General features: G+C 44.6%; 1 protein-coding gene across 1 annotated transcript; it reads left to right on the top strand.

The window, feature by feature from the left end:
- Positions 1-12,421: 12,421 nt before the first annotated feature.
- On the top strand, positions 12,422-18,167 carry LOC125525095 (O-methyltransferase ZRP4-like). The gene is made up of 2 exons (XM_048690124.1): positions 12,422-13,320; positions 17,695-18,167. The coding sequence occupies exons 1-2, from the start codon at positions 12,532-12,534 to the stop codon at positions 17,992-17,994; spliced, it is 1,089 nt and encodes a 362-aa protein (XP_048546081.1). The 5' UTR covers positions 12,422-12,531; the 3' UTR covers positions 17,995-18,167.
- Positions 18,168-26,381: the final 8,214 nt, after the last annotated feature.

Here is a 26,381-nt window from a genome sequence, read left to right as displayed (position 1 = left end):
ACCTGATTGGAACTTACCCTTTAAAATTATGTGTGATGCTAGTGATTATGCTATTGGTGTTGTTTTAGGTAAAGAAGAAATTATAAGAAACTGAATTTTATTCACTATGCTAGCAAGACCTTGGATAGTGCTCAAAGAAACTATGTTAGTACCGAGAAAGAATTATTAGCAGTTGTGTTTGCATGTGATAAATTCAGACCTTATATTGTTGATTCCAAAAGTTACTATTCACACTGATCATGCTGCTATTAAATATCTTATGGATAAGAAAGATGCTAAACCTAGGTTAATTAGGTGGGTTCTTTTATTACAAGAGTTTGATTTGCATATTGTTGATAGAAAAGGAGCTAAAAACCCTGTAGCAGCTAATTTGTCTTGGACGGAAAATGTTCTTGATGACCCACTGTCTATTGATGATAGTTTTCCTCAAGAGCAATTAGCTGATGTAAATGCTTACACTTCTGGCAATAATCCTTGGTATGCTGACTATGCTAATTTCATTATTTCTAAATATATATACTACCTAGTTACACATACTAACAAAAGAAAAGGTTCTTCTTTGATTTAAGACATTACTTTTGGGATGACCCACACTTAAATAATGGAGTAGATGGTGTTATTAGACGTTGTGTGCCCAAGCATGAGTAGGAATAAATCCTAAGGAAGTGTCATTCCAAGGCATACGGAGGGCACCATGCGGGAGATAGAACTGCACATAAGGTATTACAATCTGGTTTTTACTAACCTACTCTCTTTAAAGATGCACGTAAGTTTGTCCTTTCTTGTGATGAATGTCAAAGAATTGATAATATTGGTAGACGTCAAGAAATGCCTATGAATTATTCACTTGTTATTAAACCATTTGATGTTTGGGGGTTTGACTATATGGAACATTTTCCTTCCTCTAATGGATACAAGTATAGGGGATCAATCGTAGTCCTTTCAATAAGTAAGAGTGTTGAACCCAATGAAGAGTAGAAGGAAATGACAAGCGGTTTTCAGCAAGGGATTCTCTGCAAGCACTAAAATTATTGGTAACAGATAGTTTGATAGCAAGGTAATTAGTAACAAGTAGCAAGTAACAATGGTAACAATGGTGCAGCAAGGTAGCCAATCCTTTTTATAGAAAAGGACAGGCCGGAACATTCTCTTATAATAAGCAAAGCATTCTTGAGGACACATGGGAATTATCATCTAGTCGCTTTCATCATGTTTGTTTGATTCGCGTTCGCTACTTTGATAATTTGATATGTGGTGGACCGTGTGCTTGGGTGCTATTATTACTTGAACAAGCCTACCACTTATGATTACCCGCTACTGCAAGCATCCGCAACTATGAAAGAAAATTAAGATAAATCTAGCCATAGTATGAAACATATGGATTCAAGTCAGCCCCTTATGGAATAACGGATAAACTAGGGTTTAAGCTTATGTCACTCTAGCAACCCATCATCTACTTATTACTCCACAATGCCTTCCCTTAGGACCAAGTATGGTGAAGTGTCATGTACTCGATGTTCACATGACACCACTAAAGGAAGCAACAACATACATATCATCAAAATATCGAGCGAATACCAGATTCACATGATTACTTATAACCAGACTTCTCCCATGTCCTCAAGAACAAAGGTAACCACTCACAAAGCATATTCATGTTCAAGATCAGAGGGGTATTGAATATCATTAAGGATCTGAACATATAATCTTCCACCAAATAAATCAACTAGCAGCAACTACGAGATGTAATCAACACTACTAGCAACCCACAGGTACCAATCTGAGGTTTTGAGAAAAAAGATTGAATACAAGAGATGAACTAGGAGTTGAGATGAGACGGTGTTGGTGAATATGTTGATGAAGATTGGTCCTCCCATGATGAGAGGATTGTTGGTGATCTCGATGGCTTCGATTTCCCCCTCCCGAAGGGAAGTTTCTCGGCGGAATCGCCCTGCCGAAGAGCAAAAGTGCTCCTGCACAAGTTCCGCCTCGAGACGGCGACGCTTCTGTCAGGACCCCGATTCTAAGTCACACCGATCTAGCCTGTAACACCTCATATTACTTTGCGGCCTCACGCGCGGTATTCCCACGGGTGTCGCCTTACCATGGCCCGAGACCGTTTGCGCCTTTTGGCTCACGTATATGATAGTGTCGCTAGCATCCATATGACAGAGAACCCGGGCCGACATGACTAGTCGTGAACCCAAAGTGGCACTAACTTACGGGAACAGGCATACATGAATCAACATCGAGCATGTCGGTCAGCAGCGTGTGAATCCGGGCTGTAGCACTGGGCTAACAGGACTCCAGTAACCCAGGCTGTAGCAGGCTAGGCAGGACTCCGGATGTCACCGCATGACATTTCCCCAAAGGGACAGACATAGGAACAAAGTGAAACACATGCCGGCCAGTCAAGTGTCCTGAGCAGTAGTGCTGGGCTAGCAGGACTCCGGTGAATCGGGCTGTAGCGGACTACTATGGCTCATGGAAGCACAAGACTACATTTCCCCATAAGAGAGGCTACCAAGGATAAACAACTAGGTTGTCGGATCCCACACATACCAAGCATTTCAAACATACACACAATATGCTCGACATGTGTAAATACAACATGGCATCACAACATAACTCTATGACTCAAGTATTTATTCATTAGGCTCTGAGGAGTGAGATATTACAAACATGGGTCTCATGACCCAACATACAGAGCATACAAGCAACAAGCACATGCGGAAGCTTAATGAAAGCACAAGTGCTCCCTAGGTGGTTTTGATAATTGATGACAACATATCTCTTGTTGGACTAACATTTCTATCTAGCATGTTTCAGATAAGTTCAACAATGGAGTGGCATGGACTAAAGGTTGTGGGAACTCCTTCAAGATGCTAAGGACAAAGGATTGGCTAAAGCTTCAAGCTCAAGAGTCTTCATTTTACATTTTAGTGATCCAAGATCACATTGAGTCCATAGGAAAAGCCAATACTATCAAGGAGGGATGAGGTGTTGCTTAATGAGCCTCTTGCTTCATGTGCTTAATGATATGCTCCAAAATCCTCAGCTACTTTCCCACTTCCACATATGACCTAAACCCAAAGCCAAACTCGGTCCTACCGATTCTTTCTATCCGGCGCCACCGAGTTTCACTTGTCATAAGCCACTGCCAAACCCTAGCAATTCGGTTCTATCGATAGGGATCTCGGTCTCACCGAGATGGGATTGCAAACTCTCTGTTTCCCTTTCGTAACTTTTCGGTCTCACCGAAAGAGCGAATCGGTCCCACCGAGATTGCAGTGTAAACTCTTTGTTTCCTTTTTGTAACTTTTCGGTCTCACCGAAAGAGCAAATCGGTCCCACCGAGTTTACCTGACCAACTCTCTGGTTAGCTTATTACCAAACTCGGTCTCACCGAGTTTGTGTAATCGGACTCACCGAGATTACGTTATGCCCAAACCCTAACCATATCGGTCCTACCGAGTTGCATGTCAGTCCCACCGAAAATCTCTAACGGTCACTAGGTTTACCTTTTCGGTCCGACCGAGTTTGTTGATTCGGTCCCACCGAGATTGGAAAACTGTGTGTAACGGTTGGATTTTGTGTGGAGGCTATATATACCCCTCCACCTCCTCTTCATTCGTAGAGAGAGCCATCAGAACACATACACAATTCCAACTCATATGTTCTGAGAGAGAGCTACCTACTCATGTGTTGAGACCAAGATATTCCATTCCTACCATATGAATCTTGATCTCTAGCTTTCCCCAAGTTGCTTTCCACTCAAACCTTCTTTCCAACAGATCCAAATCCTATGAGAGAGAGTTGAGTGTTGGGGAGACTATCATTTGAAGCACAAGAGCAAGGAGTTCATTACCTACACACCATTTGTTACTTCTTGGAGAGTGGTGTCTCCTAGATTGGCTAGGTGTTACTTGGGAGCCTCCGACAAGATTGTGGAGTTGAACCAAGGAGTTTGTAAGGGCAAGGAGATCGCCTACTTCGTGAAGATCTACCGCTAGTGAGGCAAGTCCTTCATGGGCGATGGCCATGGTGGGATAGACAAGGTTGCTTCTTCGTGGACCCTTCGTGGGTGGTTGCTTCTTTGTGGACCCTTCGTGGGTGGAGCCCTCCGTGGACTCGCGCAACCATTACCCTTCGTGGGTGGAGCCCTCTGTGGACTCGCGCAACCGTTACCCTTCGTGGGTTGAAGTCTCCATCAACGTGGATGTAGGATAGCACCACCTATCCGAACCACGGGAAAAACATCCGTGTCTCCAATTGCGTTTGAATTCTCCAAACCCTTCCCCTTACATTCTTGCAAGTTGCATGCTTTACATTCCGCTGCTCATATACTCTTTGCATGCTTGCTTGATATGTATTGTGTATGTTGAAATTGTGCCTAAAACTCCACTCAAACCGAAAAAGCTTAAAAATTGCAACTTTAGCACTAAGTTTCTAATCATCCCCCCTCTAGACACATCTACTTCAAGATCCTACACTTAACTTGTCTGAGTACAGACAACTACAAATGAAGAAGGCTGAGAAGCCTGACTATCTACCAGATCTTGCCGAGGGCACAAGATCGTAGCTGAGGTATCAAGCTAAACGTCGAAGTCCACACGGAACTACTAGCGAGACTGAAGTCTCTCTGCAAAAACATAAATTAAGCAAACGTGAGTACAAATGTACCCAGCAAGACTTACATCAGAACTATCTACATATGCATCGGTATCAACAAAGGGGGTGGTGGAGTTTAACTGCAGCAAGCCAGCTTTGACTCGGTGGCTATCCTGAACTACGACTGCAAGTAACTCTTTTGAGGTGGCGCACACGAGTCCACAAATTCACCATACCAATACACCACTATGGATCCGCTCCCGTCTCCCTGCGAGAACGCCATGCATAGCACTCACGCTTATCTTGCGAGTTTTAGAGTATCCACTTTCACTTGTCTATGAACTATGCAAGGGGTCCAAGTTTCCATATCCGAGGAATCCGGCTATTCGAATAGATAATGATAACCCTGCAGGGGTGTACTTCTTCACACACGCTCTCGCCACTTATCGCCCTGTACACATCATGTACCTCGGCAACCTTCAAGCAGAAGCCGGGCGAGGGAGTCGGCCACGACCTGACTAACCAACAAGTCTCTAGTCCAGGTTTATGCCCTATTCGGGTTCCATCCGCAAGGAGATCCGGCCGGGGTGTCGCTCACGGTCCCAAACGATGTGAGCAGGGTTCCCAAGCCCACCATCTGGGTGCCACTTGGTACACCGTGCCACTGTGCCTAGTCTGTCCCAAGCCCACCTGTACTGGGTGCCACTTGGTAGACTACTAACACTACCTACAAACACCAGAACTAGTTGCAACTCCTAGACAGGGATCGAGTTGATTAATAAGCCGAGAGGGGCCGAGTTACCGGAACCCAATGTGTGGTAGTAACTGTTCATGGATCACAAACACAGAACTCAGTTCCTGAGGACGGCTGCAATGAGACAACCCACCATGTACTCCTAGATGGCCTCTCACCGCTACCTTTACCAAATCGTGTTCACACACTTAGCTCACACACAGTAGGACATGTTCAACACCATTCCAATTCATCCCCGATGAATCAGACCTGACTCAACTCTAAGCAGTAGCAGGCATGACAAACAAGCATGAATAAGTAGGCACATCAGGGCTCAAACAACTCCTACTCATGCTAGTGGGTTTCATCTATTTATTGTGGCAATGACAGGTCATGCAGAGGAAAGGGGTTCAGCTACCGCAGCATGTAACAATTGAAATGGTGTTGTCCTAATGCAGTAAAAGAGAGCAGGAGCGAGAGAGTGGGATTGTATCAGAATGAACAAGGAGGTTTTGCTTGCCTGGCACTTCTGAAGATAGTATAGCTCTTCATCGGTGTCATCGATCACAACGTCGGAAACACCGTCTACTAAGAGGGGGCAATTACCGGCAAACAAGGAAGAATACAATCAATGTAATGCAACAATATGATGCATGATCATGACATGGCAATATGCTGTGATTTGGGCTAATGCAACAGAAAGTCATTTTAATTGAAGTGGAATTCAAAACTACATCAAATTCCAACTCCAAACCTATTATGAACTTTGCCCTAATCATGTTTCATCCTAAACAGTGAGGTTAACTTGCTCAAACATGCATGAAAATTGTACAGATGGATAGATTGGATTTTTCTGATAATTTTTCATATATAATTTATCTTATTTGGAGTTACGGTTGAATTTCTATGAATTTTTGAAGTTTTAACTATTTTCTGAAATTTTCTAAACCTTTTCGGATTTATTCAAATTTCAGAAAATAGTTACAGCGTCAGCATGACGTCAAGATGATGTCATCAGGTCAACCGGGGCTGACCAAGGTCAAACCTGACACGTGGGGCCCACATGTCATAGGCTCAGTTATAATTAGTGATTTTAGTTAAACCTAACCAAAATCGTTAGAGGGGCTAGGCCCATCGGTCAGTGGCTGCGGGTGTTAATTAGAGCCTAAACTAATTGTTGCCACGTCAGCTAAACAGGGTTTCACCGCCGGCGACCTCATCCGACGGCGGAGGCATGTCGGAATCGCTGCTCCGGCAGCGGTTCGATGCGCCGAGGGTACCAGTGGAGAGCTCACGCTCGTGCGCGACTAGGGGAGGCCTCGGGAGGCTGTGGAGTGGCCCGGGACGACGACCACGGTGGCTTTGGCGGCGGCCGGAGCTAGGGCAAGCACGGGCGCGGGGCTATGCTTGGCTAGCGAGTGAGCTGAGAGGCTGGGCGGGCTCCTGGGAGCTCCACGAGCTCGGGGCCGTGCTCGGACGCGAGGTCGGTGACCTAGAACGACGGCGGCGACAGGCGCGGCGGCAGCAAGCTCACGGGACGGTGGGGGAAACTAGCTAGGCTTCGCGCGCGACGACGGGGTAAGGGGGAAACGGGCGGGATCTCACAGCGCTTCTGATGGAGTCGTCGGTGAGCTCGGGGAAGGCCTGAACGGAGCCAATCGAGGGCGACGGTCCACGGCGGCCGAGGACGGAGACGAGGGTGGTGAGGACGTTGCAGGGCTTCCCGGCTCACTTGGTGCGGTGAGGAGGAAGAGAGGAACGAGGCGGAGCTTGTGGGCAGCTTCAGGGGGCGTAGGAGAGGTGGTGGCCATGGCTACGGCGAGCGGCGGCGGCGAACGCGCTCGGTGGTGCTACGGGAGAGAGCAGAGGAGTGGGTGGGGGTCCAGGGAGAGAGCGAGGGGGGTCGAGAGGTGTCGAGGGGGGGTGCGTGGCGCCCTCGGGTGCTTCCAGCGGCGAGCAGGTAAGCAGGAGGTGGCCGACGTGCCGTGGCACACGCCCTCGCGCCCACTGGCACGAGGAAGAAGACGCCTTGTCCCTGGGCTGGGCCAGGAACAGTGCCGGGCCGTTACTGTGTAGACCTAGTAAGTTTCTGCCTCTCTCTAGTTTTCTAATTTTGTTTCTGTTTTCTATTTTTCTGCTGCTGTTTTGGCTTTAGTAAAAATACTAAAGCATTTTGTAAAATGCTGGAATAATTTCTGGACACTCTCTGGATTATTCTAGTGGCCCACATTTAATTTCAGCATTATCTGAGCATTTAAATTATTTAAAGTGTTTAAATGCCCAAAGTCAAATACAATATGAATTAATTCAAAAATCCAGGAATGACCTAAAAATATGTTCATCATTTTTGGCAGAGGTTTTCACCTTTATCAGAAATCATGAACATTTTCAAAGGCATTTTGGGTTCATTGAAAATGACTTTAGTTCAGCCTATTTGAATTCCATGTGGTGCTAGGGTTTGAACATCCCCATTTCAAATTTCAAACAATATAGACATGATCCATGGATGCTTATGAAACTAATTGCAATCAAATTCTAGGGCTGTGACAGCTTCATCCCGAAAGTATCTCTCTGATTTTTTTTCTAGGGAAAATGGCATCATATAGGAGAAGATGGGCCCCAAAAGCCTGCTAGGGGCCCACAAGCTCATAGGGCGTGCCTCCTGAGCTTATCGCTCTCGGGTGGGGCCCCTCGTGGTATTTCTTCCGCCAATATTTTTATATATTTCAAAACAATTCTTCATAAATTTTTAGGTCATTTGGAGTTGTGCATAATAGCTATCTCTGATGTAGCCCTTTCCGGTCCAGAATTCCAGCTACTCGTAGTCTCCCTCTTCATGTGAAACTTGCAAATAAGGGAGAAAAGGCATAAGAATTGTATCATAAAGTGAAATACTGACCCAAAACATAATAAATAAATGTAGGAAAACATGATGCAAAATGGACGTATCATCAAGGTTCTAGGTGAAAATCCTTGTCCGTCTGGACTCAGCACTGGCGACACTTGGCGTCGTTATCCTTCCTGAGGGCGTTGTCGTGGAGCTTAGGTGTTTTAGGGATTTGTGTGGCGTTGTACTCAGATCATCCTGTGCTCTCTTTCGGTAGCCTAACTGTGTCCTGCATGTAGTCTAGGATCGACATTGTTTAATTGCTACGTCATCATCTTGTATCGTTCGATCGTGTACTCTATTATGTGGTTGCTTTATATATAAAGCGAGGCGAGAGCCTATTTCTTCATGGCCCCCTGTTTAGCAGCAACCACATCCCCTCCCCCTCCCCCCCCCCCCCCCCCCCCAAAAAAAAAAAAACCGATCATACATGTTGCGCCTAGTTAGTAGTCTGATCCCCGGCTCTGGTTAGATGTTAATTGCAATGTCTAGCCTGGTTAAAACTGTTTGCACATACCCATACCAATCTGCATTATGGATGCAAATTGTATCACTGCGAATCTAGATGTGGATTTGAATTCTAGTTAGGAATTTAGCACATACTTATACCGATTGCCATGTACTACCTATTTTAGCTTTTTCGTACATTTTTTCATGATCATAATAGTTGCCATGTGAACTTTTTTTGTACAAACACAATACGTTTGCCATGTTCAACAAGAAATTTTCTTCCAATTTTTGCCATGATATTCGGAGCCTATTACAAATTTTTGCCTTGTCACATCTTCCATGTTTTGTTCTAGACTGCACCATGTGTATTACTCACACGACAACTATGCTATTTGTTTGTTTGTACATATATGTGTTGCCGTGGCAACTAAAAATTCTTTTTAGTTGCAACTTGCCGTGAAAATTAAATTTTCTACTAGCAAATATATTAGACTTACCATGGCAAATTTATTAGACTTACCTTGTCAAATATATTATAGGTAGCATGACAAATCAATTTTTTGTTGTTAATATTTGTACTACATTCAAAACTTTTTTGCCATGGGTTGTTGTACAAAACAAATCTGAAACTTTCCATATCACTATCACAAATTCTCTTAATTTCCCATGATTTTATGATTTTTGTCTAAATCTGCCATGTCACTTCTTCCCGTTTCTTTCTAGATTGTTACCATGTGTATTACTCACACGACAACTAAGTTCTTGTTTTTGCTGGACATGGCTATTTTTGGAATTGTTGCTAAGAGTCACATGGCAATTTTTCGTACATATTTGTTAATGCTCACATGGCAACTCTAGGAGTTTTGCTCTCACACACAAGGCAAATATTGAAAATTGTTTTCTATGGCCACATGACAATTTTAAATCATTTCCTTTTCCAAAACATGGATAATTTTAGAAAATTTTGCAAAATTTAGTTTCTCATGCATGGCAAGTCATGTTTTGTTCTTAGAGCTTCATGACAAGTACTCCCTCTGTAAAGAAATATAAGAGTGTTTAGACCACTAGAGTAGTGATCTAAATGCTCTTATATTTCTTTACGGATGTAGTATGTATGCAGCATGGAAATTCTACAGAAATGACAATTGTTTTCTTAAAATGGATCATGACAAATTTGTTAGATTAACCATGACAAATATACTAGACTTTCCATGGCAAATTTATATTAGTAGACTTACCATGACAAATATATTAGAATTACCATGATAAATTTAGTAGCCTTACACTGGCAAATATATTGTAGGTAGCATGGCAATTTATTACTTAGACCATAGAGTTTTTAAATTTAGATCATGGCCATTTTTATTGTCTTACAACCTTTTTTTTTGTTTCCTGATGAATTTGATATGTGATGTCTAAAAATAAATTTTCAAAATTCGCCATGCTCTAGAGAAAACTCCCCCATAATTGTAATGTGACTATTATTATATTTGTAATCTATATCATGGCAATTTTTCATGTTAGTTTTGATTTTTGATTTAATTTATACGTGCATTTGTTTTGCTATGTAGCATGGAAAATTGATTCTTTTTTTTGAAAAAGCTTTTTTGTTGTGGTCTACAACATGGCTTGTTTGTTAATTTTTTTTTTCATGGCCAATTTGCAACATAAAGCTTGACATTTTTTTGGCTGAATCAGACAGTGTAATATGGATCTAGCCCATGTCCATCTTTTACACTATTATGTGGGGATAGAAATGCATGCATGAGGTCCCGTGTATCCCGTAGAGGGCGAAACAATAAGGCCAACTCCACCGCAGGACCCTAAACGGAAGTCCGATTTGGTCGGATTTCATCTGTTTGGGGGCGGCAATGAATTGGCCCATGTCTACTTCTGTTTGTTGGGTTGTGGGTGCGCCCAACGCGCGGCCGCGCCCCAAATCATGTCTGGGGTGGACGTGATTAAAAAAAATATAAAAACTAAAATAAAATGCCGAAAAAGTAAATAAAGCAAATAAAAAAACATTAAACATTAAATTAAGCATCACGGCCACAAAACGGTCCAGTTCCACGGTTCACATTCTCATAATTAACAATAGAAAAACGCCGCCCGCGCGCTCCTGCCGTGCCCTTCGATGTCGTGGCCGCCGGTGTCGTCGTCGTCGCTGACGAGGTCGACGTACTCCAGCGGCGTCCACAGATGGGTCGGCGGTCCGTGGTAGACGGGGTCGGGCTGGAAGGTGGGAGGTGCCTGCACCACCTCCTCTCGTGGCAACGCTTCCCGCTTCGGTGACCGCGGCGGCATGGGGCACCAGTTCACAACCCCCACGGTGTCGGCCATCTCCGGAGCCGAGCACGACCAGCTCCAGTGCTGGCCAACCAGGGCCGGGTGGAACAAGGCCACCGACTCCTCCTCCACCACCGCCTCCCTCCTCGCCATCTCCAGCTCGGGGATGGCGACGTCGCCGACCGCAGAGAGGGCCATCGTCACCTCGAGGCCCGCCCATTGGCACTCATCGTGCGTGTTCATGGAGTCCTCCATGACATGTTGCATGAGTCGGGCCTCCTCCTCCGCTATCATGCAAGGAGGTGGAGGTGGCGACGGAGATGGAGAAGGCGACGGCGTGGGCGTGAGGCCGCGCACCCACGTACGCCCGCGCACCTCCCGACGTGGCCGTCACGGCCCCGATACCGTGTCGGCGAAGTAAGAGGCGCGCCGCACGTCGTGCTCATTCCTGTAGCCAGGCATCCCAGAGCACGGAGTCGGGGGCGTACCTATCGTCGTAGTAGAGGTCATCGGGGAGGAGGCGGCGGCGACGCTTGATCTCATCGCGACGCGCACGGCCGCTCATCAGGACCGGCGGGATCGGGACCCGGTCGGCTGAGAGGTGCCAGTTGTTGGGGAGGTGGACGTCGCTCCACGGGACCGGCGTCCTCGTCTCCCAATAGCGCCGGCATACATCAGCGTTGATGTACTGCCGGTTGCGCTCGCTGGCGGCCCTAGGGTCGATCGTGAATGGGGCAGGCCCGGCGGCCCGGCGCAGTGGCATGGCGGCCTCCTCTTTCACGGAGCCGCAGCGGCGTCCCGAGGAGGAGCCGGCCTCGCGGTCGTGCTTCCCCTTGCGGCCGTGGTTTCAGAACCCCATGGTTGTGAGGCGGCCGGCTGGCAAGCTTGAGGACGGGGAGAGGCTAGGGTTTGGGGTTGCCGGGTTTCGAGGAGGCAGCGGGCTGGAGTGGGAAGTGTGGACGACGACCGGTCCACGGTCTCCCCATTTAAGAAGGACGGCGACCGTGCGCCTGGGCGGATGACAGGTGAGGCCGGCCGCGCGTGTGCATTGATGTTGACAGGTGGGAGGTAGGTGGCCGTCTGCCACGCGGCCCTGACGCGGACGAGCATCGCGTCCGTTTGCTGTCCACCGCGATCCAAATCCGGTGCATGTTTACGCTTGAAATGGGTCAGCCCACACACAAAACGGACCAGATAGGTTCAGGCCGTCATGCGCTTGTCCGTCTGGTTTATCTTTTTACCTCAAACGAACGGGACCGGACGGGATGGGGTCGCGCGGTGGAATTGGCCTAAGAAGACATTCGCAATGGTTCGCTTCAGGGTGACTTCCTGACAATGTCAGCCAGATATTTGGGTCCAAGAGATAAGGCAGACGGAGGGTCAAGGTAAACGGGAGGCTTCCACGATGTGGGACTACTGAACGCGTGAGTTGCTGAGGCGACCGGTGTAAATTTTAGCCGGTCGGCCCATTCTAAGTAATTCTGAAACCCGTCTAAAAATAAACAGTGTTCTGTTCTCTGTCTAGTCCACCCATAAAAGCCACATCTGATCAAGAACAGTACCAATGGCGCCTACCCGGGAGCAGCACATCCTCGACCAGGGCTTGCTGGATGCCCAGCTCGAGCTTTGGCACCACACCTTTAGCTACGTCAAGTCCATGGCGCTCAAGTCTGCCCTGGACCTCGGCATTGCCGACGCCATCCACCGCCAAGGCGGCGCTGCCACGCTCTCCCAGATTGCCGCCACGGCCACGCTCCACCCGACCAAGATCTCCTGCCTGCGCCGCCTCATGCGTGTGCTCATCGTCTCCGGCATCTTCAGCGTCGAACACCCCAGGGACGACGGCGTTGAGGGCGAGGCCGTCTACGCGCTGACGCCGGCGTCCCGTCTCCTCGTCTGCTCGGCCTCGGTGAACATGGTCCACATCACGAAGATGCTCCTCCACACCAACCTCGTCTCCCCGTTCTCCGACCTCGGGACTTGGTTCCAGCACGAGCTGCCGGAGCCGGACCTCTTCAAGCTGAAGCACGGCAAGACCTTCTGGGAGCTGGCCAACCAGGACCCGGCGTACAACGCAATCGTCAACGACGGCATGGTCTCCGACAGCAGCTTCCTCATGGACATCGCCATCAGGGAGTGCGGGGCCGTCTTCCAGGGGATAGGCTCCCTGGTCGACGTCGCCGGGGGGCACGGTGGAGCGGCACAAGCCATCTCGAATGCGTTCCCGGACGTGAAGTGCAGTGTGATGGACCTCGCCCACGTCGTCGCCAAGGCTCCGAGCGGTAGCGACGTGGAGTACATCGCCGGCGACATGTTCGAGAGCATTCCACCGGCCGATGCTGTCTTCCTCAAGGTGCGCCAACTAGTGTTCACAATATTGGTACTCCGTAGGGGAGCGACTAGAGCTGATGCATGCAACGACTACTCCCCTTCATGCTGTTTTTTTTCATGATAATATGTGTCTTATTAATAAAATAAAGATTCAGTTACAAGCTATGTAAATATCGACATTACAGAACTGAAAAAATAGGATAATCCTATGCAAAAAATCAGCGCCTGTCCCTTTCCACTAAGGAATAGGAGACAAGTCACCTCTTCACCTGAGCTCAACGCGGCTCTATCGCTGATCAGCAGCTTTACAGACCTCGTCAATTCCTAATAGGCAACCCGTACATTAACTTAACAGAAATACTAATGCGCACACATGTGAGCGTTTGCATCTCGCCCACACGCATGGATCCGCGTCTGTTTATGGATGCACGAATCTTGGCATGATTGTGGTGCCACGTAGAACTGCGCGGGTGTGTGGGCATTCACACGGTTGCCCACACATCCGTTTCATCACACGGAAGGGCCGATATGTGGGCGTTTAGCAGTTCGCCCACACGTCAGTTTTCATTCACGCATAAGGGCTGGTGCGTGGGCATTTGCCATCTCGCCCACACGCCCGTCTCCTCTCCCACACCCAAGCTGCCAGTTGCCATGCTTTTTGCAGTGTACATGGTAACTGCCCTAGTGTAGCAGATGGCAACTCTTTTTTTTTACCCGAACATGTCAGTTGCCATGTGTTTTGCAGGGTACACGGCAACTGCCCTAGTGTGCTTGTAAGCAGATGACAACTCTCTCTTTTACCCGAACATGTTGTTTTGCCATGTCTCTTTGTAGTGCTACACGACAACTGCCTAGTGTTAGTAGGTGGCAACTCCTAAGATTTTCAAATCATGACAACTGTAGTAAACCAGACCATACAAGGCAACTGCTTAGTGTTAGTAGGTGGCAACCTCTAAAGTTTTCAAATCATGGCAACTATAGTAAACCAGACCATACATGGCAACAGATGCAGTTGTCCAAAATGGCATCTGGTACTTGACTTGAGATGGCAACTGCAGTTGAGCAACCATGGCAACTGTAGTTGTCCGACATGGCAACTGTAGTTCAACGACATGGCAACTATAGTTAAACGGACATTGAAGAAGGTCCGGACCATGGCAACTGCGGGGACGCGGAGTGACTGTCACGCGGGGCGTGCGGGACCGTGAGGTAGGTGGCTGAGAGAGGTCGTGTGGGCGTTATGCATTTTGTCCACACGTAGGCGTGTGAGAGGGACCGCAAAGAAAAAAAGAAACGTGTGGGCGCTAGTTGTTTTGCCCACACATAGACGTGTGGGCTAGTCTTCACACCAGACAAAACGTGTAGGCATAGGCAGATCCCTTAACTCCCACACGTGTGATAGTTATCGTCGTCCTAACTTAATTACCGTCTACGGACGCATGCATGCACACGAAAAGCAGCTTTTTTTTGCAGCGGACACGGAAAGCAGCTCTATATAACTGCAAATGAGGCCAAATGCAACACGTCGCCATATGGCTCATATAACTCAATATCAGCCAACTACTCACCATGTTTCTTACAACTATTTTTTTACCACTGGTCCAAGTGTGCAATGACAAAAAAGCATAAGCATCTAATCGGAAAAAAGGCATACGCATCAGTATGGAGCTGGAATGCAGTGCATGTTTTGTTACTTGCAGAATACGACGTGTAGTACATGTTTGCTACTACTTCTCATGTCATGCATGCAAGGATCCCAGCTAATTTTTCATAGATAATACACTTTTTTATAAGTTATAGAGATATTACGTCGTCTATTTTTTTTCAAAAATAATATAGCTTCGGCCGCACCGAAGCCGACTGCCTCCTGTTAGCCACGGAGAAGCCAATAGGGCCCAGTTGGCCTGAGCGTAGTCGACAGAAGCCCAGTCAGCCACGGCTTAGCCGATAAGTGGCTGGGCCACCCTGCACACTGCCAGTCGGCGTAGGCCGCATGCTGACACGCCGGCCAGTCTTAAAAAAAATGCACCTATCAACTTTGCCATAGCTGATAGGATCTAATTGGCTTCGCCGAAGCCGATGTGCTAAATAGCCATACTAAATCTGACTGGACGTACCGCCCGCCAGCGGTTGGCCAGTCGGCTTTGCCGAAGCTGATTGGATAATAATCGGCTTCGCCGATAGGATTCCAGTTGGCCCTACCAAAACCGACAGCAGCCCGTCGGCTTCCCTAAGGAAGAAGCTATATTATTTTTGAAAAATTCGAAACGGCATAATATTTCTCGAATTTATTAAAAAATTGTGTTATTTTTTTAAAAAATTAGCAGGATCCCACGTGCATTGCTATTAGTCCACCTTTTTTCCACTGAAAAAAACCCACGGCTAAGGCTTTGGTGATGGATATATAGGAGTACCCCAAATACATGCATGCAATACCCAGTAAAAAAATAAAAATAATAACCCTTCAAGACGAAAGAAAAATAAATTAAATAAATTAAAACAAAAGGGGCCAAATTTGGACATGATTTACACATAAATTGTGTTTTTTTTATAATATGAAAAAGCAAGCATATAATAGAGCAATTTTCACAAAAAGGGGAAGTATCCTAAAAATGTATGAATTAGTGGCATTGACAATATCATTAAAGAAGAAGAAAATAAAATAAGACTAAAAATCTAAATAATTAAGTTTTCTAAAATAGAATAAGTTAGTGGCTTTGGTATTACTCTTTAAGAAGAAATGAAATAAAACCTAAGACAAAATCAAAACAATTAGGTTCTTTAAGGAAGAATGAATTAGTGGCATTTCTATTACCCTTTAAGAAAATATAAAACAAAAAATATATAAAACAAACAATGATGATTTGCACACAATATAAACGTAATTGCTTTTTTTAATATGCAATGATAAACATACGATAGTGGGATTTCCTAAAAAAGAAGAAAGTTTTCTAAGAAGGAATGAATTAGTGGCATTGGTATTACCCTTTAATAAGAAATAACATGAAATAAAACTAAAACAAAAGCAAAGTAATGAGTTTTCTAGGAAAGAATGAATTAGCGGTTTTGGTACTACCTCTTAAGAAGAATAAACATGAAATAAAAACTCAAAATAATTCAAAATAATGATCTTGGAAATAATGAATTAGTGGTTCTGGTATTACCCTTTAAGAAGAAAGAAAATGAAATAAAAACTACTCCCTTCAATCCATATTAATTGTCGCCAATTTAGTACAAAATCAAATAATGAGGTTTTTTAAGGAAGAATGAATTAGTGACATTTGTATTACCATTTAATAAGAAAAAAATCTAAAAAGTAGTGACAAAATTTGCATAGAATATACACAAAGGTTGCAATGTTTCCAAATATGCAAGAATAAGCATATAATAGTGGAATTTTTTTCAAAAATAAGAAAATAAAGGAATGAATTAGTAGCATTGATATTACCATTAAAGAATAAATAAATGAAACATAAACTAAAAATAATAATAATAATTTTTTATAAGAAAGAATGAATTAGTGACTTCCGTATTACCCTTTAAAAAATAAAACAAAATTAGACCAATACATTTTTCTAAAAAATGAATTAGTGGCATTGGTGTTACCCTTTAAAAAGAAAGAAAATGAAAAAAAATCTAAAACAAAAAAGGAAATTTTGCACAAATATACAAAAATTTTGTGTTTTCTTAAATATGTAAGAATAAGTATATAATAGTGGAATTTTTGCAAAAAGAAGTTTACTAAGAAGGAAGGAATTAATGGCATTGGTATTACCCTTAAAGAAGAAAGATAATAAGATAATAACTAGAAATAAAATCAAAACAATGAAGATTTATAAGAACCAATGAATTAACGGCATTGATATTACTTTTTAAGAACAAAAAATGGAGAAAAAAAACTTGGACGCAACTTTACACTGAAATTGCATTTTTTGGAGTATGCAAAGAATAATCAAATAATGTGCATTTTCACATATATTCTGTGTGTATACATTTGCACTCACCCAATATCCCAAGATAACCACAAAAAACAAATAATAATAATAAAGAAAAAGAAAAGGAGAAAGAAAAAAATAAAAAAATAAAAACAGAAAAGAACAAAGAGAGAGAGAGGGGGGGGGGGGCTAGGTTGCAAAGGTAATGAGCTTGAGCCCGTTATTGAATTGACTAACCTAAATATGTGGTCAGTCAACTTGCCCAAACCAACGGCAGGATAAAAAGAAGCAAAAATCAAAGGCCAAAAATACAACTTACACAAAATCAATTTTCAAGGGACTTACATATAGCTAAAGTGCTCCATTAGAGTCTACAATCACAATGTCCATTTTGGGGAAGATATAGCTATAAAGCTAGCATGTTGTCAACTAATGCTCATCGCCACCTTCAACTATTTCAGTGGGTCATGCATGATTGGGGTGACGAGGACTGCATCAAGATACTAAAAAATTGCAAGAAAGCCATCGCGCCAAAAGATGCAGGAGGGAAGGTGATAATTGTCGACATGGTGGTTGGTGCAGGACCGCAGGACCCGAAGCACAAAGAGACACAAGTCATGTTTGACCTTTTCATCATGTTCATCAATGGCGTCGAGCGAGATGAGCAGGAGTGGAAGAAGATAATCTTCGAGGCTGGATTCAACGACTACAAAATCACACCCATTCTAGGTGTGAGATCGATCATTGAGGTTTACCCATGAACATTTGACCCTAGATTGGTGAAGTACGTTTTGTTGGAGTCCTAGACTCCTAGTATGTGTGCTTCGTATTTATTTGGGTGTTGTGTTCCCAAGAGGAGTGTGGGCTTCTAAGCTAAAGACTACATTACAATACCCCACTGTGGTAAGTCAAAACCGTTGGCCTGCTCACAAAAGACATGAATCCGGTATGAATTTCATACTCCACGAATACCTTGTCCCTCATGCACGCACTCCACACGGACGGGTTCGATGAACACGCCAACACCAATGAAGTTCATGAAGTGAGCGTGCCACATCGACACATGAGAGGGCGCCCACTGCCCAACACATTCAGATGCGCTTGTTGGTAGCTCATCTGTGTGATCCCGCTCTCCCAGTTTACCTGCCGATGCATAGGAAGAAAACTAAACACAATGAGACCCCAAGAGCTGGCATATGGCAACATGGCATGACAAATGAAGGCCATTATGAATGCATATCATCAAGATTTGTGTTGGAAGTGTGCCCTAGAGGCAATAATATTGTATTATCATATTTCCGTGTTCATAATTTAGAGTTTATATTCTATGCTACAACTGTTGTGATCTTGGAATATGTGATTCAGTGGAAAACTCATATGCACATGTAGAACGATAAACGGTAAAATAAGATTCCTTGTCCCGCCTCTAAGATAGCTCAAGTATTGTTAGTGATACGTTTTCTGGATCTTGAGATATTGTGAAGTGTAACAATATTCTCAAAACAACATTGAGAGTATGACGTTAGAAGAACAGTCATATTGAATTGACCCAAACTTGTTTGTTATACTTTGAGATAATATCATCGTAAGTCAATTGTTATAACATGGAGTGTTAACTTGTGATTTTAGTTCCTTAGACCATCAGAGTGAAGGAAATATGTCCTAGAGGCAATAATAAAGTTATTATTTATTTTCTTATTTCATGATAAATGTTCATTATTCATGCTAGAATTGTATTAATCGGAAACATAATACATGTGTGAATACATAGACAAACATAGTGTCACTAGTATGCCTCTACTTGACTAGCTCGTTGATCAAAGATTGTTAAGTTTCCTAGCCATTGACATGGGTTGTCATTTGATTAACGGGATCACATCCTTAGGAGAATGATGTGATTGACTTGACCCATTCCGTTAGCTTAGCACCCGATCGTTTAGTATGTTGCTATTGCTTTCTTCATGACTTATACATGTTCCTATGACTATGAGATTATGCAACTCCCGTTTACCGGAGGAACACTTTGTGTGCTACCAAACGTCACAGCGTAACTGGGTGATTATAAAGGTGCTCTACAGGTGTCTCCGAAGGTACTTGTTGAGTTGGCGTATTTCGAGATTAGGATTTGTCACTCCGATCGTCGAAGAGGTATCTCTGGGCCCACTCGGTAATACACATCACTATAAGCCTTGCAAGCATTGTAACTAATGAGTTAGTTGCGGGATGATGTATTATGTAACGAGTAAAGAGACTTGCCGGTAACGAGTTTGAACTAGGTATTGAGATACCGACGATCGAACCTCAGGCAAGTAACATACCGATGACAAAGGGAACGACGTATGTTGTTATGCGGTTTGACCGATAAAGATCTGCGTAGAATATGTAGGAGCCAATATGAGCATCTAGGTTCCGCTATTGGTTATTGACCGGAGACGTGTCTCGGTCATGTCTACATAGTTCTCGAACCCATAGGGTCCGCACGCTTAATGTTCGGTGATGATTTGTATTATGAGTTTATGTGTTTTGATGTACCGAAGGTATTTCGGAGTCCCGGATGAGATCGGGGACATGACGAGGAGTCTCGAAATGGTCGAGACGTAAAGATCGATATATTGGATGACTATATTCAGACATCGGAAAGGTTCCGAGTGATTCGGGTATTTTTCGGAGTACCAGAGAGTTACGGGAATTCGCCGGGGAGTATATGGGCCTTATTGGGCTCTAGGGGAAAGAGAGAGGAGAGGCTGCGTGCGCCCCCAATGCTTAGTCCAAATTGGACTAGGGGGAGGGGCGGCACCCCCTCCTTCCTTCTCTTCTCTTTCCCTTTCCTTCTCTCCTACTCCTACTACTTGGAAGGGCTCCTAGTTCTACTAGGAAAGGGGGAATCCTACTCCCGGTGGGAGTAGGACTCCCCTAGGGCGCGCCATAGAGAGGGCCGGCCCTCCCCCTCCTGCACTCCTTTATATACGGGAAGGGGGGCACCCCTTGGAGACACAACAATTGATCATTGATCCCTTAGCCGTGTGCGGTGCCCCCCTCCACCATAATCCACCTCGGTCATATCGTAGCGGTGCTTAGGCGAAGCCCTGCGTCGGTAGCATCATCATCACCGTCACCACGCCATCGTGCTGACGAAACTCTCCTGTGAAGCTTTGCTGGATTGGAGCTCGCGGGACGTCATCGAGTTGAATGTGTGCATAACTCAGAGGTGTTGTGCGTTCGGTACTTGGATCGGTCGGATCGTGAAGACGTACAACTACATCAACCGCGTTGTGCTAACGCTTCCGCATTTGGTCTACGAGGGTACAAGGACACACTCTCCCCTCTCGTTGCTATGCATTACCATGATCCCGTGTGTGCGTAGGGATTTTTTTTGAAATTACTAGGTTCCCCAACACAGAGTATCATAGTCACTTCTTACCGTACGATGAACTTTGGGGTTTCTCAAAGGTCATCAGTAACTTGGTGATCATAATGACAACTTACAGATTCATCGGAAAGTTTGACAAGGGGCACGATAGCTTGAGAGTGGAATTTGCTCCTCCGAAGATGGAGAGATATTCTTAGGGCCCTCTCGGTGTGAAGGCATCCATCATCGTATGGCTAGACATAGGTGACTTCGTCACGGGGATGCCGAAACATGATAACGAGAAAGAAGAACAAAACTGATAACGAGGAGACTGGTATAGTGAGCATGTGTATGACTCAAGAGGATACCAATATATCTCACCTCAGGTTTTGTAAAGTACCGTGAAGCAAAGAGAACATCACATGATAACCAAAGGTTCACTCAAATGTCATTCATGTAATCATAGGGATCGATATGGACGTCCACGGTTCCGCTATCGGTCATTGAACGAAGGGGTTCCGTTCATGTCTATGATTTATTGAACCTACAGGATCACAAGATTAAGGTAATCACAATCCGTTGGGAGTTAGTAGGACGAGAATATCGAGGATTTATTTATGAAATAGTTTTGTTAATATTCGAAATAGTTCTGAGAGGAATCGGAAGCGTTTCGGGGTCACCGGAAGGGTTTCAGAGTTTATCGGGTAATGCCGGGTATTTACGATAAATAATATATATATGAAAAATGTTTTATCTTGATGTTAAATTAATAATAAAAGGCTTTAGTAATTGTTAGAAGACTTTTATAATTAATTAAATATCAATGGGCTTTAAAAGGCCTAGAGGTGGAAGGCAACTTGGGCCACAAAGGCCCAAGTGGAGTTGCCCCCCCCCCCTCTTACCTTGTTGGGGGGCCCCCCCCTTGGCCGGCGCCCCAAGGAGGAGCTCTCCCTCCTTTGTGGCTGCCCCTCTGTTCCCATCTAACCTATATATAGTGGAGGTATTGGCCATTTTCAATACACAAGTTTTAGGTGCCTCCTCTAGCCCAATACTACTAGTTCTAATTGAGATAATCAGAGCTAGTTCTAGTTCCTCTAATCCTCAATTAAAAGCCCCGAGTGGATCTAATCTTATCCTCTAATTCTCAAGCGGCGATTAGCTCTGGATGGCGAAGCACTGCCTGAACATGAAGACCGTACGCTTGCAAACTGTAGAGAGGCCGTGCTTTCGGTCTCCGATTCGAGGGATCGTTCGAGGGAAGTTTAAGGGATTGTTCATTGACGGTTCAAGGGACTCCAAGTATGATCTACACCGACTCGTATGCTTCCGCTACAACTTGGAGTTGGTAACGATCATGATCCAATCCTCTTATGCACCTTCATATTGTTCCTGGGTGTTCGAAAGGCAATTTTTTTGTTTTCTACTATGTTTCCCAACATTTTGGACATAAAAAGATACGAGATATAGCTGACTGAAATGGAAACTTTATTCAATTCAGATTATAGAGCTACAGTTTCAAATGTTTAATCGCATTAATAACATGATGTTTACGACTTTCTTTTTCATATACTATCGTAGTTCAACCCTCACCATTGTCGTGTGTAACTATATGGAGTATCAAGGCTGCCATACAAACAAACAAAAATACCAGAGTATTCGTTCCACTTTCATAACCTATTCTTCTATGCAACTTCATAATAGCACGTGAATTGAGCATATGTCAGATGGTTAGGTTCTTTGTGGTGGAACCAACCATGTCGGACGTTGACTGCCATGTTGCGCCCACACCGACCACCTGTGCGCTCACCATGAACACCCACCATCATGCCAAACCAAAGCAATAGAGAGCCCTATCCAGAGCCAGCGACCATCGGAGGGGAGCTCCAGCCCGGATCCGACCATGTAGGAGTGCACGTGCCACCCGAGGCGCTAACAGGCAGATCTGGCATGGCTAGATCAAGCCGCCAAGCCAGCCTCGGGCGTGCCCCGCACGACACACCACACCGCCAGCGAGCCGCCACCAGCCAAAGACTGCATGCCCGCGCCAGACGCCACCAGCAGAGGGGAGATGAGGTCCTGCCATCATCGACACCGACCGAGCAAACCCGATAGCGGCAAGGGGAGGAGGGGTGGAGCCCCGGCAATGCTAGGGTTGCCCTCCCGATCGCCCGCTGGAGCGATGCGGGAGGGGAGGGGGTCTGGAATGATGTAGTATCCTTCGAGACGTTAACTCATGATGCTCCTAACAAGTGTTGTTTTGTTTGTAGTTTTGTTGTAGCTTTGTTAGAAGCAGTAATAGTGTCTACTTGAGAGTTGCCATGTATGTTATAAGGATATATAATGAATGTCACAGTTAGTTTCATGTTATTTGTATACAAATTGGTATCCTAAGTGCACGCATGAAGAAAGATGTGTAAACCACAAATACTTCATCACTTATCTAACTTGACTATGTAGTTGTAGCAGTAGCAGTACAAATGATGAAGTATGAGGTGGCCTGCGAGGCTTCCTGGAAGTTTTGTGCAGAGCACATCGTTTCGTTGAGAATATGCATGTTGCCGAATCTAGCCTGCTTGCTTAATTAGTGTGTTGATTTGAGAGGGCATCATTATCTTTGTTGTAAACCAAATTAGGTGATTCATGTGCAAATGAATGCATGCCGAGTGTGGGCACACAAGGCACTTTGGAGTTTTTTTTCTCCAAAAAAACATTAATAATCATGAGCATTTCTATGGGTTGCACTATTTTTGAATCGCTCCTACAATGTGCTTGGGCAAAAATACAAAGATAAAAATTCCCGTGTTCGGTATCATCATGGCCATCACACTTATTTATGTTCACTTATATATCAAAATTTGTAGTGTTCACATGGATGAGAATTTTAGCACAATTATATTCCTTATGGCTTTGGCTACATTGCAGATGAATGGAATATAATGTGCCATGGTAGCTCATATTTGAATTAGTTGTCAAGCAAATCATTTATTTTGATTATTAAAAAAATTAACTAACATGAATGCAGATCTTAAAGGTATATGTTTGGCACATTTGATGTTCATTCCCTGTTGCAACCCTAAAGACTCCATTTTCTTCCAAAACTCTTCCCACTGTCTTTCTTATGCTTTTTGTCATCACGGTAATATATATTTCTTCGTAATGCATGGACATCAACTATGATATCAAGTAATTCTTCAGTGATTCATCAATGAAATTGCTAAATGTTGCCCATAGCAACACATAAGCGTTGTCCTAGTATTCATGGAAGTTGGGTTCAACAACTACAAAATTTTGGCCCATGGGTGTTAGATCTGTTAGTGGCCTCTACCCTTGAATACTCTAAAAAATATTGTATGTAGTTAGGGGTTTATTAATATTTTGCGCATGACACAATGATTAATACTTAGATGATGTGTCCATGTCTCAGTTCTTACTCTCTTGTTATTGAGCATATATATGGTCTACAATTCCCTACCAACAAATAATCCTTTCATGTCTGTTTTGTTGGGGAACGTAGTAATTTCAAAAAAAATTCCTACGCACACGCAAGATATGGTGATGCAAAGCAACGAGAGAGGAGAGTGTTGTCTACGTACCCTCGTAGACCGAAAGCGGAAGCGTTAGCACAACGCGGTTGATGTAGTCGTACGTCTTCACGGCCCGACCGATCAAGCACCGAAACTACGGCACCTCCAAGTTCTAGCACACGTTCAGCTCGATGACGATCCCCGGACTCCGATCCAGCAGAATGTCGGGGAAGAGTTCCGTCAGCACGACGGGTGGTGACGATCTTGATGGTCTACTGTCGCAGGGCTTCGCCTAAGCACCGCTACAATATTATCGAGGATTATGGTGGAGGGGGGGCACCGCACACGGCTAAGAGATCAATGATCAATTGTTGTGTCTATGGGGTGCCCCTGCCCCCGTATATAAAGGAGCAAGGGGGAGGAGGTGCGGCCAGGCAAGGGGCGCGCCAGGAGGAGTCCTACTCCCACCGGGAGTAGGGCTCCCCCCTTTCCATGTTGGACTAGGACTTGGGGGGTAAGGAGAGAAAGAGGGGAAAGGAAAGGGGGGGGCGGCACCCCCCTCCTTGTCCAATTCAGACTTGGGGGGGAGGGGCGCGTGGCTGCCCCTTGGCCTCCTCTCTACTTCCTCCACTAGGCCCATTAAGGCCCATTAGGTTACCGGGGGTTCCGGTAACCTCCCGGTACTCCGGTAAAATGCCGATTTCACCCGGAACACTTCCGATGTCCAAACATAGGCTTCCAATATATCAATCTTTATGTCTCGACCATTTCGAGACTCCTCGTCATGTCCGTGATCACATACGGGACTTCGAACAACCTTCGGTACATCAAAACATATAAACTCATAATGAAATTGTCGTTAAGCGTGCGGACCCTACGGGTTCGAGAACAATGTAGACATGACCGAGACATGTCTCCGGTCAATAACCAATAGCGGAACCTGGATGCTCATATTGGCTCCTACATATTCTACGAAGATCTTTATCGGTCAGACCGCATAACAACATACGTTGTTCCCTTTGTCATCGGTATGTTACTTGCCCGAGATTCGATCGTCGGTATCTCAATACCTAGTTCAATCTCGTTACCGGCAAGTCTCTTTACTCGTTTTGTAATACATCATCCCGCAACTAACTCATTAGCTGCGATGCTTGCAAGGCTTAAGTAATGTGCATTACCGAGAGGGCCCAGAGATACCTCTCCGGCAATCGGAGTGACAAATCCTAATCTCAAAATATGCCAACCCAACAAGTACCTTCGGAGACACCTGTAGAGCACCTTTATAATCACCCAGTTACGTTGTGACGTTTGGTAGCACACAAAGTGTTCCTCTGGTAAATGGGAGTTGCATAATATCATAGTCATAGGAACATGTATAAGTCATGAAGAAAGCAATAGCAATAAACTAAACGATCAAGTGCTATGCTAACGGAATGGGTCAAGTCAATCACATCATTCTCCTAATGATGTGATCCCATTAATCAAATGACAACTCATGTCTATGGTTAGAAAACATAACCATCTTTAATCAACGAGCTAGTCAAGTAGAGGCATACTAGTGACACTCCGTTTGTCTATGTATTCACACATGTATTATGTTTCTGGTTAATACAATTCTAGCATGAATAATAAACATTTATCATGATATAAGGAAATATATAATAACTTTATTATTGCCTCTAGGGCATATTTCCTTCAGTCTCCCACTTGCACTAGAGTCAATAATCTAGTTCACATCGCCATGTGATTTAACATCAATAGTTCACATCACCATGTGATTAACACCCATAGTTCACATCGACATGTGACCAACACCCAAAGGGTTTACTAGAGTCAATAATCTAGTTCACATCGCTATGTGATTAACACCCAAAGAGTACTGAGGTGTGATCATGTTTTTCTTGTGAGAGAATTTTAGTCAACGGGTCTACCACATTCAGATCCGTAAGTATTTTGAAAATTTCTATGTCAACAATGCTCTGTACAGAGCTACTCTAGCTAATTGCTCCCACTTTCAATATGTATCCAGATTGAGATTTAGAGTCATCTAGATCAATGTCAAAATTTGCATCGACGTAACCCTTTACGATGAACCTTTTGTCACTTCCATAATCGAGAAACATATCCCTATTCCACTAAGGATAATTTTGACCAATGTCCAGTGATCTACTCCTAGATCACTATTGTACTCCCTTGCCAAACTCAGGGCAGGGTATACAATAGGTCTGGTACACAACATGGCATACTTTATAGAACCTATGGTTGAGGCATAGGG

Source organism: Triticum urartu, chromosome 1 (assembly GCF_003073215.2).
Source record: "Triticum urartu cultivar G1812 chromosome 1, Tu2.1, whole genome shotgun sequence".
Lineage (NCBI taxonomy): Eukaryota > Viridiplantae > Streptophyta > Magnoliopsida > Poales > Poaceae > Triticum > Triticum urartu.
The sequence above is the reverse complement of the archived record's forward strand: the minus strand, read 5'-3'. Positions and strand labels throughout refer to the sequence as shown.

Excerpts from the sequence above, each read along its gene's own strand:
- LOC125525095 (XM_048690124.1), top strand. The coding sequence starts at position 12,532 with ATGGCGCCTACCCGGGAGCAGCACATCCTCGACCAGGGCTTGCTGGAT. Across the intron at positions 13,321-17,694 it reads CCGATGCTGTCTTCCTCAAG|TGGGTCATGCATGATTGGGG; the intron begins GTGCGCCAACTA and ends CAACTATTTCAG.